Source organism: Pseudorca crassidens, chromosome 7 (genome assembly GCF_039906515.1).
Source record: "Pseudorca crassidens isolate mPseCra1 chromosome 7, mPseCra1.hap1, whole genome shotgun sequence".
In the NCBI taxonomy this organism is placed as follows: domain Eukaryota; kingdom Metazoa; phylum Chordata; class Mammalia; order Artiodactyla; family Delphinidae; genus Pseudorca; species Pseudorca crassidens.
In genome coordinates, this window is record NC_090302.1 from 55,584,771 (window position 1) to 55,600,467 (window position 15,697).

Here is a 15,697-nt window from a genome sequence, read left to right on the forward strand (position 1 = left end):
TACAATGAAGCTAACAAAGCATATCCACCAGAGTGCCTTCCTTTCAAGATTCCTTCTTTTCTAATTTTAAATATTCGCTTTCACACCTCATTTTATATTTTTTGTCATAAAGAAAGCCCCTAAAACTTTGGGCCCAGTATTTCTCCCTGCATATCTGTAAAGATTAACCACAAGGGCAGTCAGGATAAGCTTAAGATGATACATATCTAATATAAATAATTTCATAATTATGAAAATAAGATAAACCACTTCTCATTACTTAATTTCTACTAAATAATACAGAATAAAATATAGTTAAGATTATAATTTATGAAGTAAGGAATATGGTAAAAGGCCTGTTATTCCTTCAGTAAATGTTTTGGGGAGATTGAACTCTGATGTTTGACTTTGGGGAATCACTAATAAGCTTGTATAAAAATCAGAAAGAACATTTTCATCTTGGTCAAAATTTTCTTATGTATTTAATGAAAAAAGAAAGCTATATACTGCTAAAAACTTATCAGATGGAGAGTTGACATACAGTTTTATTTTTATATTAGCAAGTAAAAAAATATGTTTTATATAATGAAATGAGGTTAACTAATTTTTATATAAATATTTCAGAATGAGTTGATAGATTTTACCTAACTTGTTGAGTAACAAACACTAAATCTATAGTCTGAAAGAAATCACATAATTTTTATCCATAGGATTTAGCCATCATATCTTTAAAAAAATACAGTTTCACTTAAAAGAATCACTGTCATCTACATTGCGTTTATTGTTCAAAAGTATTCTTTGTTTAGCTAACAGCATGTCCTGTGGGGTGGTATTAAGAAGAACTGCAGGGAAAATGCTTCTGCTAACGTATTTTTTTTAATTGTTCAGGCAGGGTTTTGGACTCATGGAGAATCCTTATACGGTTCTTGCTGTAGAGCCCCTTGGAAAATCTTTGTGTATCCTTGGGCTTATTACTCTTCACCTGGTTTGAAGATCTCTGTACTAGTCATGAGATAAGGCTCTAACCTAAGACTGTAATAGCAGTATTGGTTAGGAGACTGATTTGAGACATTTTTAAGACATACTTTAGTGGCTCAGTAGACTTGGGAGTGAAAGATGAGTCAAAAATAATTCTTAAGATTTCCATTTTGGGGAGTTAGATAGATTGTGATACCATTCATTGCATAGAGAAAATAAAATAATCAGCAAGTGTCAGAGAGGTGGGGATGGAGTTCTTTTTGCCTGTGCAGAACTTTAATATGGAAATGTTCAATAAGTCTGAAACACAAAAGAAAGGTCAAAGATAGGGTGGTTGTAAATTTGGGAGACTGTAGTATATAAGTGAATGATACTACCTAAGGGAAATTTTTTGACAGAGAGGAAGAGATCTGGTGATGGAACCTTCGGGGAAAGGTTAACACAGGAAATGAACCTCTCCACAAAAGCAGAATAGAAAGAAAACAGTTTCATTACTGAATAAGCAGTAATCCAGAAAGTAATGTGCATCATAAGCAATCTGCTAAGAGATTACAAAAACAGAAAGAAATCTCACCCTTTTATAAAATGGCCAAACAGATTCAACCCGTTTACATACATGTTCTCAGGATAAACAGTAACTAGTCCTCAAGTAAGAGGACTTGACAGCACCATCTGTCACACATTGTTCATCCTAAATTCACTTAGTAATAGGAGTGCCCATCTGTGTTAGCTAATTGGCTTTATCCAAAAGAAAAATAAACTTCTCATATCTTTATGATAGGAGATAGTTTTGCAACTTGAAGGATACACCTGCCCAAGTTAGGCTCCTGCCCTGCCATTGAAACTGTGAGGTAAGGGCATGATAATCCTTAATGATTACATTCCAAAGAGGTAGTTCCCAAGTTCTTGAGAAAGACATTCCTGTATGTAAACCTGGCAAGAGGCTTTTAAGCAAAAGCTTTTAAAAAGATTTTTACATAAATTTCAAAGAGACAGAGAATTCACAATTTTAAATTTTCTAAAGTAAATGCTCTAAGAAAAGAGGAGAGTCTTTTCTCTCCTTTTCCACATGGACTTTTTTTTTTTTAACTTTGTATTTATCCTTACATAAGTAATGGGAAAGAGAAAAACAGCCTTGGAGATGAAGGGGGAAATTACAAAGAGTGCTTTCATGAAAGCCACAGCAAGAGAATATTTTTCAAGGGTTGAGGGAGTAGTACTGCCTTCAAGGAGGTTATGTTATTTTAAAATAACATAAATATGTAACTTTTTAAAAAAACTAAATATAAAAAGAATATAACATTACATGGTTAATTGTATAAGTATAGACTATAAGTACTTTAGAATTTCAGTAGCATGAGGTCATTATGACCTTAAGTAGTCAGAGGAGGATTTCTGGAAGTTGGATTTTGAAGGAGAGGTTCATTTTATGTAATTCATATTTTAAACCTCAGTCTAAAACAGATCTCCATTGCAATTCTCTATAATAGGATAAATTTAGCAATGGTACCATGATATTCATAATCCATTGGCCAAAATTCTCAGTTGGGTAGTGTTGATACTTGAGTAGAGGATGACACCATTTTCCCCTGACTTTCTATTTTCTGTGCTCTCTCTCAAAATCACCCCCTTTCAGATTAACAGGTTATTTCTTTTATATGTTAGTAGCTTCAAGTCTTCTCCAGCTTAAAAGGCACTTTTTCTCTAGGATTCTTATCTGGATTCATTTTAAGCTTAACTTGCAAAGATCAGCTATTTTTCAGTTCTTGGAAGGTACTTTGCAGTTAACCCTGATGTTACTGAGCCAAACATTATTTTGTTTTGGATTTTAGTTATCTTTGTGTTTTGGAGGTTCCCAAGCCCACCCTCAGGTTTGATGATTCACTAGGAGGACTCATAGGACTCAGCATACAGCCATAAGCATGGCTATGACTCATTATAGGAAAAGGATGCAAAACAAAATCAGCAAAGAGAAAAGGCGTCTGGGGGAACACCTGGAAGAAACCAAGCACAAGTTTCTAAGTGTCCTCTCCGAGTAAAGTCATATGGGACACACTTAATTCCCCCAGCAATAAACTGTGACAACATGTGTGAAATGTCATCTACTAAGGAAGCTCATTAGAGACTCAGTGCCCACAGTTTTTATTGGGACTGGCCATGTAGACATTCTCTGCCTGGCACATTAACAAGATTCTAGACTCATTTGTTTGCAGAAATGGTTTAGGTACAGTGAGCCACTTTTATTATCATTTAGGGAATTGTGGAAACCCTCCGGAAATCTAAGATCCCAGGTACCGGTCAAGTGTCAACATTGCAAACAGACCTTTTTGAAGATGGCAGCCTCAGGCCTGCTGTGTTAACCCTTTTCTCTACAGCTTTTTTTTTTTTAATCCAGTGATTTGCAGATAAAATCAAGAATTGACACATCAAGTAACTGTCTTTTAAATATACTACAGGTATGCGCCAGAATCACTGACAGAGAGCAAGTTTTCTGTGGCCTCAGATGTTTGGAGCTTTGGAGTGGTTCTGTATGAACTTTTCACATATATTGAGAAGAGTAAAAGCCCACCAGCGGTCAGTTTGCTTTTTATTTACTCTCAAGGTTTTTTTTTTAACATGAGAAAAGCTTTTTCCAAAGAATAATATAGTAAGCTTAGGGTTATTTTAGAGCTCCTATTGCTTATTTGTAAGACAGCATCCAACAAAATAATCCCAAACTTACTCATTAAATTAACTTGATGTTTTAAAAAGTGGGGATTGGAGTACTATTTAGTATATTCTCTTAATATTATCTTCAGTAAATCCGATAAACTCATTCATTCCAGGAATTATTGCAAAAGTTAAACCTTTTAAAGTAATATTTTTTCTGTTCATTGTATAATTTTAATATAGGAAAGTATAAAAAAGAAAATAAAAATAATCTCTAATTCAACTACTCAGAAATAACCACTTTAATACCACTTTAATAACCACTTTAATGTTTTCTTACAGGCTTCTTTTAATTTTATATATAAAAGCGAAATTTTATTAAAAAGATTTCTTTTATAACAGGTCATACTGTACAGTTTGCTATCCTGCTTTTTCATTACATATTATAGCATGGATATTTTCCTATATTAGTAAATATTTACTGCAAATATGACTTCTAATTCCTTGGTAGCATTTCATCATAAGGATATAATTTCTGGACAATTATTTTTCAGTCTTTTAAGTAACACTTCATTGAACATAGTGCACATCCTTATATATATTTATGTTCATCTCTGGTTGTCATCTTAGAGAGTAAAAGTATAATTATAGGTGAAACGTTATGAACTCTTCCATAGGATTTTCATTATTTCAAAATGCTTTGAAAGCTGTACCAGATTAGACTCTCAGTAGCTGTGCATAGGGGTATACGTTTTATCATTTGCCAGTGTTGACTATTATATTTCTACACAGTTTTGCCAAATTGATGGGAGAGAAGTTGTACCTGTTGGATTTTAATTTGCATTTCTGCTATTAGTGTGATTGAATACATATTTATTGGGTATTTGGGGTGAGTCTGTGCATGTGTGCATTGTATCTTCATGTACTTTGCCCATTTTTATATTGGTAATTTTTCTTACAAGTATATAAGAGCTCTCTGTGTTTAAATAAACGATGTGTTCATTGTAAATACTTCTCTAGCTTATGGTTCAGACTTCAATTTTATGAATTTTAAACATAGAACTTTTTCTCTCCGTTCCATTTATGCTTAAATATTCATTCTGTATTTTCTTTTTATTATGTCTTCTTTTACATTCAACTTTTTATTTCACCTGAAATGTGATATGATGTGTTAAAACAAAGTAAGTGTTTTTAGTTCACTGGTTTTGAACCTTTTCAGGGAATTTGTGCTGAGTATGTTACAGTTATGGAAATGGCATTATAGACGTTCCACATTTAACAATCTTTTCTGAACTGTGACTGAAAACAAAGTTTTTGAAGTTAAAATAGTCTGTTTTTAAAATGTTTCAAGGTAAGGAAACATACAGGATTTTTCCCATTTACTGGAAGAAGTTGAGAAAGAATTCTGATTCAAATTAAATGTACCAAAAATGTGTCATTGAAAAGTGGGTTTGTGTTTCAGGAATTTATGCGTATGATTGGCAATGACAAACAAGGACAGATGATTGTGTTTCATTTGATAGAACTCCTGAAGAATAATGGAAGATTACCAAGACCAGATGGATGCCCAGATGAGGTAACAAAAAATTTTTTTTACCCACAGTAATCATGCATTTTCTTTCTCTCTTTACCCAAGGATTTCAGGTCAGTTTATGTAATTTAATTTGCTGAGGTTGTAGAAAAATAGCATAATCATGACTGTGGATATAGGTATATCCATGACACATGCCTGTACAGGTAAATTAAGTGGGAGTTCTGAATTTATGTCTTCACCAATTAAAAGATGGCACTTTGTGCTCATTGTAAGTTTGGTTTATTTTCCCTTTTACAGATTTATGTAATCATGACAGAATGCTGGAACAATAATGTAAACCAACGCCCTTCTTTCAGAGACCTAGCTCTTCGAGTTGATCAAATAAGAGACAGCATGGCTGGATGAAAGAAATGAACTTCACTCTGAGACCAAAATAGACTTACAGAACAAAGTGTTGTATTTCACATTACTGTGGACTGTTACTACATGTATCATTATTATGTATATCATGACTTTAGCCAGCAAAGGTGTGGAAGTATCTGCTCAGAGCTTTCAAAAGTTTAGTGAGTTTTTCTTCATGAGGACACCAGCCAAAGACACTGATGAAAAGTCCTTAGCAAAGAGTTTTGTAAAAAGTTTCGTGAACCTAATCAGTCAGTTAATATCACCTTTGGCAAAAGAAGAAACAGACTTTTTTCAACTCAGAATTATGAGAGATGAAAAAATTGTAAATGTTTAATATGCACAGAATACGTATGTACAGTTTTTACCACAGTGAATGTATAATACCTTGGCATCTTGTGTGATGTTTTACACAAGAGCTGGTATTCATAAATAATGTTTTCTAATTTTTCCATAGTTGATCTGTAATAACTTCACTGTACAAATTAAGATGCTCAGATAATTGAATAAGCACCTTTGTGTCCTTGTTCATCTATATCACTGGCCAGCAATATAAGCAGGTGTATACTTTTAGCTTGTTGTTCTATGTACTGTAAATATTTTTCAAAGCAAAGGGAACAAATGTTTAGTTTTATTTGTATAGGGAATTTCCCTGACTCTAAAGAATACATTTTGAGATGGAACAAGTTTACAAAGATATAACACAATCTATTTTCTTATTTCTCTCCTTTGTATCTGTTTGTGGCGAGTATGTTTTTTAAATAGAACTGTCTCCAGGCTTTTCTAAGACTACAGTGAACAGTTTTCTTTTAAAATTTTGAGATGACGAATGCCAGGAATATTGTCATCCCTTGAGCTACTGGCTGCCAATAAGACTCTTCAATCCCTGGGACCTATAGTCATGGATTAAATTTAAGTGTAAGCCATAAAATAGATTGTTTTTCATATATATATGCCTATTAAGATGCACAGTGGGTTAGGAATTTTTTCTAAAGAATTTATATTTTAGGGATTTCAGAAATCTATTGCCGCTATAAAAGAGATTTTCTTTTGTTAGATTCTTACAAGGGGGAAATGAGAGTAAATTGGTAAAAAAAAAAGAAAGTATGCTTGTTAATTTTATTCAAGAATGCCAGTAGAAAATTCATAATGTCTTGAAGAAAAATCAGCATTTTTCAACTGAGTATACAGGGTCATTTGTTACTGTTGTCGTTTGTTTTAGTGCTACTCCATTTTAGACACCATACCTAAAATTTGGTGGGGTTTTTTGTCTGTGTGTTATTTACACAAAGTTTAAAATACTTGGCATTTTGGTTAAAAAGAAAATAGTTTCTTTATTTTCAATGCTATATGCTTTTTTTCTTTTAACTTGAACTTAAGACTTTTGATTATCTTTCTATTTTTTGGAGCTGGTTTTAAAACGAATATTATATAAGAAAAAAATGCCTCACATATAAAGTTTGAGTTTTTTGTTGGAAGGAAAGGGAAGAAATGCTTTTTATGCTATCTTTAAAGCATTTTACCAAATAGTAGTTACACCAAATGCACAAATCATCTAAAATAATATATTAGATTTTAAAAGATTTCTAGTAAACATTATATTTTGATGAAAGTTGAATATGATTTTTGTTTAATTTGTAAAGACTCCTCCAGGATCTCTGTATGTAATGCATTTAAGAGATCTTCTGTTCTGCTACTTTTCATGTCCAAAGTAGCATATCATATAATATGTTTGATTGCAGATTTTTGTACTAAAACTTAAGTACCTAAAAGTAGATTCTTAAAGGTTGATAACATTTTGTTTATAAAAACAAGGATGGTAACTAGGTTTCTTTTTTAAAAGTTTTTCTTTTAATGTTTCCATTTTTAGTTTTAGGAGAAAAATCCCACATAAACATCTTAAGTTTTTAGAATGGGATGACAGCCTTATTGTAAAATTCTAAGTTTTCAAGAGAATTATTATTTATTGAGGGTTTGTGATGTTTTAAATTTTGATTCTGACCATACATAAAAGGAAATTAACCATGCAGCTGTTTAGTTGGTTCTGCACAAGACACAGGTAAGTCAGTATTGTACCAGTTAATGCCAAAATGTTTCTTCAAAGTAATACTCTTCAGAAATGAGCGTAAAGATTTTCTTAAAATTCTGCAATTCTGTAAATATTCCAGTATTTTAAGTTACACAGTCTTTATATAAATAATTCCCTATATCCATGACTACCTGCTTTGGGAAATAGTCACTTTTTCATGTTATTTATGTATGCTGCCAGTAGCACTATAATTTGCTATGGACGAGTGCTTTCTTACAACCCAAGACCTCTGCTTTAAAGTCAAGTGAAATTTTTATCAAAACCATAACTCCTGATATTTAAATTTTATTTAAAGAGTTTTGCTATAGAGTAGACTTTAGAAAATACCTATAGTTCTATACCTGGGGAGCCATTCTTTTTGGGGTGGCATGATGTGGTCAGATTGAGACTGTATTATTTTCTTCATTGTGCCTTTAGCATGTTCCCACAAAACTGAAATACTCATGTAATAAATATTCAGAAGTTATTTTCTTTTGTATTGTCACCTAACCAAGGAACTGCAGGTACACACATTGATTTAGGGATATGCAGAGAAAGACTTTTATAAAGTAAACTTACCTTTCAGTTTAAAAGAAATGCTTCCTAAGAGTGCTATCAACTACTTTGTGCTGCTTATGAACACTGCTATATCCACCCTAGGTCTGGTATGTAAATTATTTCTAATGAAAGTTTCTCTAATTTTCTAGTACAACTTACTAAAGATCTTTAATCTCCTATATTAGAATAAATAATAACAGTAAGTCAGCAGAACTATCCAAACAAAAGACTAGGTTATATGAGATAATCTTCATTTTATTTAAGAAAAAAAAAAGTATAAATATCAGAAAATACTTTATATTGACACCCTGATTTGGGTTGGTTGTACTTAATTTCAAGATAACTAGCTGCTAACTGTTTTATGATACTGACAGTAACATTAGAGAGATTTCAGAATGACAGTGAGAGAATTTTTAAACTTTCACATTAGTCACATGCATATGATATGCACATCACATTATATACCTAAATATTAAAATTACCAATTTTGTTTTACTTTATTACAGTATGTTCTTCATAGGTTAAGAAATTAACTTCTACTGTGCTTATGCTAGATGGCATTGCTTAGTGCAGGCCCTAAATATTGTTCTTTTCCAGTCTTATAAAATTTATAAGGAAAATCCTTATCTCCAACTGAAACACCAATTGTTATTAATATATCTTTAAAAGTTTTTAATTATCATTTTCTATTATAAGGCCTTTCTTTGCATAGCAAATTGCTTAACATCTTATTTTGAACTGGAACAGATTTACAACATGAGATCATTAAAAGAGCTTCTAGGAGTCTCTGTTCCAGTTATCCATATTCTTAGTTTTTGTGAATATGTGTTATGTTTTTAATACCTGTACTAGGAAGCACTCCTATAGATGCTATTTATTGGGGTCAAGCAAGTCAACTTTGAGCAGTGTGAACAGACAGTAGCATAGCTTTTAAGTCTGACAACAGGTAAATAGCATTAATAAACAAAACAAGGTGGTAAGGAAAAGGCATATAGCAGGATTTTATAGAGACAGCAGGCAGCTGGAAAGGCAACTTACCAGTTGCAGATGATAAGCAGAACAAGTACACTAAAAACACAAATGAAAGTATGCAATAGAAAGGTTTGTTCATCAATTATCCTTTCAAGATCATAGTTAAAAATGTTTAGGTGCTTTTCACACGCAAAAAAGATAATTAAGTATTTTTAATGAAAAAGTTTAGGGTGTTTCAAATGCTTGGAATATATGTGAATCTCAGAGCGTGAATTTTCTAGTAGCATGGAGTATAAGCTTGTGAGTTGCAATTTATTTACTGAAACTAAAAACGTTAGAGATTAAGAAAGTCATAGATACTAAAGAAAATGGAAATAAAATGAGAAAGATAAACCTACACTCAATTATGAAAATATCTACTTGAAATTTCTTTCAACTTCAACAACTTGAAATACACATATGATACTTTCTTCTTCTGCAATAATAGTTTTGTTGAAGGTTGCTGTAATGAACCTTTATAACTATCCCAAATTTTAAGTATATAAGAACAAAATTTATTTTATGTCCTTAGTAACATTTAGGATGTTGGATTAATTTTGGTTGGAGAGGAATGAAAAGAAAGTTGTTTGTAGAATCAAAGATTTCACCTTGATTCTTAAGAGCAAATAACTGAATTCTCCAACAGTACTGATTAAAATACTTTTAATCTGCATAACCAAGGTAGCCTAAGCCCTTGAGTGCAAGCTGCAGGTAGCGCAGATCTAAATGACAAATTTGAAGTAGTTTGTGTCAAATGATAGCACTTATTGTCTACTGTTTACAAAGCATTTTAAAAACAAGTCACTGTTTCCCACAAATTCTGCCAGAATATTGTTTTTCTTCTTTCTTTCTTTTAAAAAGTGTTTTAAATCCTTGTTTCTATCAGTAATTTGAGGATAGCGTGAATCCCATGGTACCACTTCTTTTCCTTCCTGTTACTAGTTTTGTAACATTATCATGCAGCTTACTGAATAGGAATTCTTGATAATAGAGTAAAGGTATTGGTGACAAAGAAAAAAAAATTGAAACAAAGTCTTACCTTTTTATTGAAGGACTTTGAGAAATGTTGAAGTTGAATTCTAAAACTCGAGTATACCATTATAATTCTTTAAGGTGGCCCAGTTTACTTCCAAAGCTACTATTACAGAGGAAGAAATTTCCAAAAATTTAGAGAAATTTTAGAGAAATAGAGGATAATCTTTTTCCTAAAAATGATTTGGAAATCTGAGACCTAAGGAACAATGAGTGTGGTGATGGGAAAAGGGAATTTCTAAATTTCTGTCAGATCTCAGATTAAACTCACACTTAATGGGAATTTTTTTCTAACATCTTGAATTTCTCTTATTTTAGGATTACTATGATAAATGTAGAAGGTTAGAGTATGGATAGCTCAGTCAAATGCCAACTACTATGGGTCTAGTAATTCTCTAGGTCATTTTCTTATAGTTGCTCCAACTTGGCCACTTAAAGGTCAGATTCTTAGTAGAGTCATTTTTCTTTTCTAAACTTAAAAAAAAAAAAAAAATGACCATATCCACATTGTATACCACTTCAGACCTTCCTATATATGCACTCACTTACCAATGCTGACAAATGCAAGCTCCCTACGACTTTCAAGTTGCATCAGATAATTCATGTTAATGGTTGTAGTAATGAAGCCATCACCTCTTGATAAAATCCTAAATCCCATTCACATATTCAGAATAAAGAAGAGTAGATAGTGCAGTTGTGGATATAGACAAAGGAATCCTGGGTAATCTTATGGGAGGGTTAATCCTGAAGGTATTTCACCTTAGAATTTCCTGTTAAGTAAATATTCAGAGAAAACCAAGAGATTTAAACTTTCAGTTCTGCTGCAGCTTTGAGGATATGAGCCCTAATCCTGGTGTTTTCAGGGAATCTAGTTTGGTGTGGCCCCAAATGATCTCAAATATAAAGGATGCATAGAAAGGATATCTTGGGCCTGGGCCTAATATGAGAGTTGGAGTTTCATGTATTACTTCTCTTTAGAGCATGCTTTTTCAGCAGAGGTGATATCAACTCTCGGGGTGAGTACTGATGAAAAACCTTGTTCTTTTTATGTATAAAGCACAGACGTACATACAGTACATAAACAGGTATGCAATGATATGAAAATTTCATGGTGAAAGAGATTAGGAGAAAATGTCTAAAAACCTCCTTCCAAGGATGGGGGATAATGCAAAAAAAGTAGAGAAACACTGCTCTGAAGTGTACTCATGTGGACATGGGCCAAACCAGCACTACCTCAGAAGTGACTTCAGTAAGAGAGGGAAGATACGTCAGTGTGAGGACACTGAGAGTATTATATCTTTTTGTTTTTTATTTATTTTATTTTATTTTTTGGCTGTGTTGGGTTTTCATTGCTGCACACGGGCTTTCTCTAGTTGCAGCGAGTAGGGGCTACTCTTTGCAGTGCGCAGGCTTCTCATTGCGTTTTGGAGCACGGGCTCTAGGTGTGCGGGCTTCAGTAGTTGTAGCACGCAGGCTCAGTAGTTGTGGCTCATGGGCTCTAGAGCACAGGCTCAGTAGTTGTGGCATACAGGCTTAGTTGCTCCAGGACATGTGGGATCTTCCTGGACCAGGGCTCGAAACTGTGTCCCCTGCTTTGACAGGTGGATTCTTTTTTTTTTTTTTTTTTTTTTTGCTGTACGTGGGCCTCTCACTGCTGCAGCCTCTCCCGCCGCGGAGCACAGGCCCTGGACGCGCAGGCCCAGCGGCCACAGCTCACGGGCCCAGCCGCTCTGCGGCATGCGGGATCCTCCCAGACCGGGGCACGAACCCGTATCCCCTGCATCGGCAGGTGGACTCCCAACCACTGCGCCACCAGGGAAGCCCGACAGGTGGATTCTTAAACACTGTGCCACTAGGGAAGCCCTGAGAGTATTAGATCGTTAAGCAAATATTCTAAATAGTGTATCTAAACTGAAAAAGAAAAAAATCAGTTAATATGTAATCTTTTTAAAGTCATCCAATTTTAATATCTCTAGAATTTAAGGACTTTCCTTAACAGATACAAAAATTAAGTCTTCTTCAGTGGAGATACACCCCTGAGTACCATTCTGTTGTCTTGTTTTTACATTTCACAATAAATAAGATACAATAATCTTCTCAAAAAACTTAGGGTATTTTAATGATATGCAGTGTATTAGCAGTTTTTCTTCTTGATCATAAGAGGTGATAAGAAAGATACTAAAACCATGGCATATTACTCTATATTAAAGTCAAAGGAAAATTTCCACAGAAATAGTAAAGAAACTAACAATACCAAATGAAGATCATATCTGTGCTATGAAATTACCCAGTCAAGGCATTCATCTTTGAAAGATGCTGCAGCTTTTATTTCTTCTCTTTTATTGTATCCATCTTAATGGATGTGACGTTGTTTAGCATTGTGGTTTTCATTTACATTTCACTAATGATTAATGGTGTTAAGCATCTTTTTTTTTTCTTTTTTTTTTTGCGGTACACAGGCCTCTCACTGTCGTGGCCTCTCCCGTTGCGGAGCACAGGCTCCAGATGCGCAGGCTCAGCGGCCATGGCTCACGGGCCCAGCCGCTCTGCGGCACGTGGGATCTTCCTGGACCGGGGCATGAACCTGTGTCCCCTGCATCGGCAGGCGGACCCTCAACTTCTGCGCTTGGGAAGCCCAAGCATCTTTTAATATGCAATTTTATTGGCCATTTTTTTAATCTTTGGAGAAATGTTTAAGTCATTTGCCCATTTTAAAATTGGGTTCTTTTTTTGTTAAGCTATAGAAGTTCTTTCTATATTCTGGATATTAACCCCTTATCATATATATAATTTGCAAATATTTTTCCCATTCTGTGGGTTGCCATTTTATTCTGTTGATTGTATCCTCTTATGCACAAAAGTTTTTAATTTTGATAATTCCAACTTATCTACTTTTACTTTTGCTGTCATATTCAAGAAATCATTGCCAAATCCATTGTTAGAAGAAAACATTGGGAAAAAGCTTCAAAAGTGTTTTATGTCTTTAACTCTTGACGTTTAGGTCTTTGACCCATTTTGGGTTAATTTTTCTGTATGTTGAAAGGTAAGGGTCCATTTTTTTGCATGTAGATTTATAGTTTTCCCAACGCCGCTTCTTGAAAAGAGTGTCTTTCTCCCATTGAATGATCTTGGGGGTACCCTTGTTGAAAACTGTTTGACTATATACATTAGTGATTATTTCTGAGCTTCCTGTTTTATGCCATTAGTCTTTATGTTTGTCTTTATGCCAGTACCACACTGTTTTGATTACTGTAGCTTTTGTAGTAAGTTTTGAAATCAGGAAGTGTGAGACCTCCAATTTTGTTGTTCTTTTTAAAAATTGTTTTGGCTATTTGGTGTCCCTTGAGATTGCATATGAATTTTAGGATGGGCTTTTCTATTTCTGCAAAAAAAATCATTGAGATTTTGATAGGGATTGCATTAAATCTGTAGATTGTACTTAGGGTCGGGGTAGTATCCTCCTACATAGATTACCTCATTTTATCCTCACAACTCTGAGGTAGGTACTATTATTTTTCTCATTTTAAGCATGTAGACATTGAAATTTAGCAAGATACAAATTTCCAAGTCCCACGTTTAGAAAGAAGGGATGTTGGAATTTGAATTTAGGCAGTCTGAGTCCAATGCCAGAGTTCATAACCACTTCACTATGCTGCCTTTCACAGCTTTGGCAGCATGCATATAAAGCAGCAATAAACTAGATAAGCTTTCTGCAGTGATCCGTGATTGTATTTCCCAGGTGGCAAGATGACAGAATCAGTCATTTCAGTTCCCAGTGAAAATTATTTGAATATATTTTTACATGTACTCTCACATCCTATCCTCCAAAAAAGATTTAAGTGCACAACAATTTGATAAAATGTAGAAAAGTAAATCTTTGTAGAAGGAGCAATGTAAGGGATAATAATACCTTTTGCTAGATGACAAGAGAAAGTTGAAAGTAAATAAACTTTAAAAAAAAAAAAAGGTTTGGGAGGTACAACATGACTGAGCTAAACAGGAAGGAGCAGGTGTAGCAGATGCCAGGACAGCGCACAGAAGGTCTCTGGGACCCAGGGTACCGGGACCCAGGGTACCTGCACCCAGGGCAAAAGCAGTGACTTCATAGGAGCCTGGGCCAGACATACTTGCTGGTATTGGATGGTCTCCTGGGGAGGCAGGGGGTGTCTGTGGCTCTCTCTGGGGTCATAAAAGCTGGTGGTGGAAATATTTGGGGAGAGTTCATCTACTGGAACTCTTGCTGGAGGCAGATATTTTGCTTGGGTCTATAGCACCAAGACCTGGCATCACTCAACAGCCTGTAGGCTCTAGTGCTGGGATGCATCAGGCCAACCAACCAACAGGGCAGGAGCACAGCCCCACCCATTAGCAGACAGTCTGCCTAAAAACTTTCTGAGCCCACCTCAGACATGGCCACCTCAAGACATGGCCCCTGACACGGCCCAGCCCAGCAGAGGGCCAAGACCCAGCTCTATCCACCAGTGGGCAGGCATCGGCCCGTCCCACAAGGAAGCCTGCACAGGCTTCTAAACCAGACATCTGCCAGGTGGCAGACAGCAGAAGCAAGAAAACTGAAATCCTGCAGCCTGTGGAACTGAGTCTGCAAACACAGGTCAGAACCTACCCTGGGACCAGGTGGTCCCTGGCCCTTGGGCAACAAGAGTAGAGTCAACTGCTAGGACACATGGGACATCCCCTACAGAGGGCCACTTATTCAAGGTTGGGAAACATAACTAACCTTCCATATACATAAGAATACAAATATAAATTTAGACAATGAGACAGCAGAGGAATATGTTCCAGATGAAGGAACAAGATAAAACCCCAAAGCAACAACTAAGTAACATGGAGATAGGCAGTACACTCAAAAGAACTTAGAATAATGATCGTAAAGATGATCCAAGAACACGAAAAAGAATGGATGCACAGAGCAAGAAGTTACAAGAAGTTTTTAACAAAGAGAAAATATAAAGGACAAAAAGAGATGAACAATAAAATGAAAAATATACTAGAAGGAATCAGCAGACTAACTGAGGCAGAAGAATGCATAAGTGAGATGGAAGACATAATGGTGGAAATCACTGCATGGAACAGAATACAGTAAAAAGAATGAAAAGAAATGAGGATGGTCTAAGAGACCTCTGGGATAACATTAAATGCACCAACATTCGTATTATAGGGGTCCCAGAAGGAGAAAAGAGAGAGACGACCTGAGAAAATATTTGAAGAGATAATAGCTGAAAACTTCCCTAACATGGGAAAGGAAACAGTCACCCAAATTCAGGAAGCACAGAGAGTCCCATACAGGATTAATGCAAGGAGGAACACACCGAGAGTAATCAAATTGACAAAAATTATAGACAATAAATAAATAAAAGCAACAAGGGAAAAGCAACAAATAACAGACAAGGGAACTCCCATAGGTTATCAGCTGATTTCTCAGCAGAAACTCTGCAGGCCAGAAGGGAGTGGCACAATATATTTAA

General features: G+C 34.9%; 1 protein-coding gene across 6 annotated transcripts in view; it reads left to right on the forward strand.

Moving 5' to 3' along the window:
* LOC137227817 (tyrosine-protein kinase JAK2) overlaps nt 1-8,097 on the forward strand; it is a 375,133-nt gene extending 367,036 nt beyond the window's left edge. For 5 of the 6 annotated variants that reach the window (XM_067744296.1, XM_067744297.1, XM_067744301.1 and 2 more), the window contains 3 exons: nt 3,414-3,531; nt 5,069-5,182; nt 5,438-8,097. In XM_067744296.1, the coding sequence (XP_067600397.1) occupies nt 3,414-3,531; nt 5,069-5,182; nt 5,438-5,545 (340 nt within the window). In that variant the 3' untranslated portion in view covers nt 5,546-8,097. Of the gene's footprint in view, nt 1-3,413; nt 3,532-5,068; nt 5,183-5,437 lie in introns of those variants that run through there. The other variant, XM_067744295.1, reaches the window with a different exon arrangement.
* Nucleotides 8,098-15,697: the final 7,600 nt, after the last annotated feature.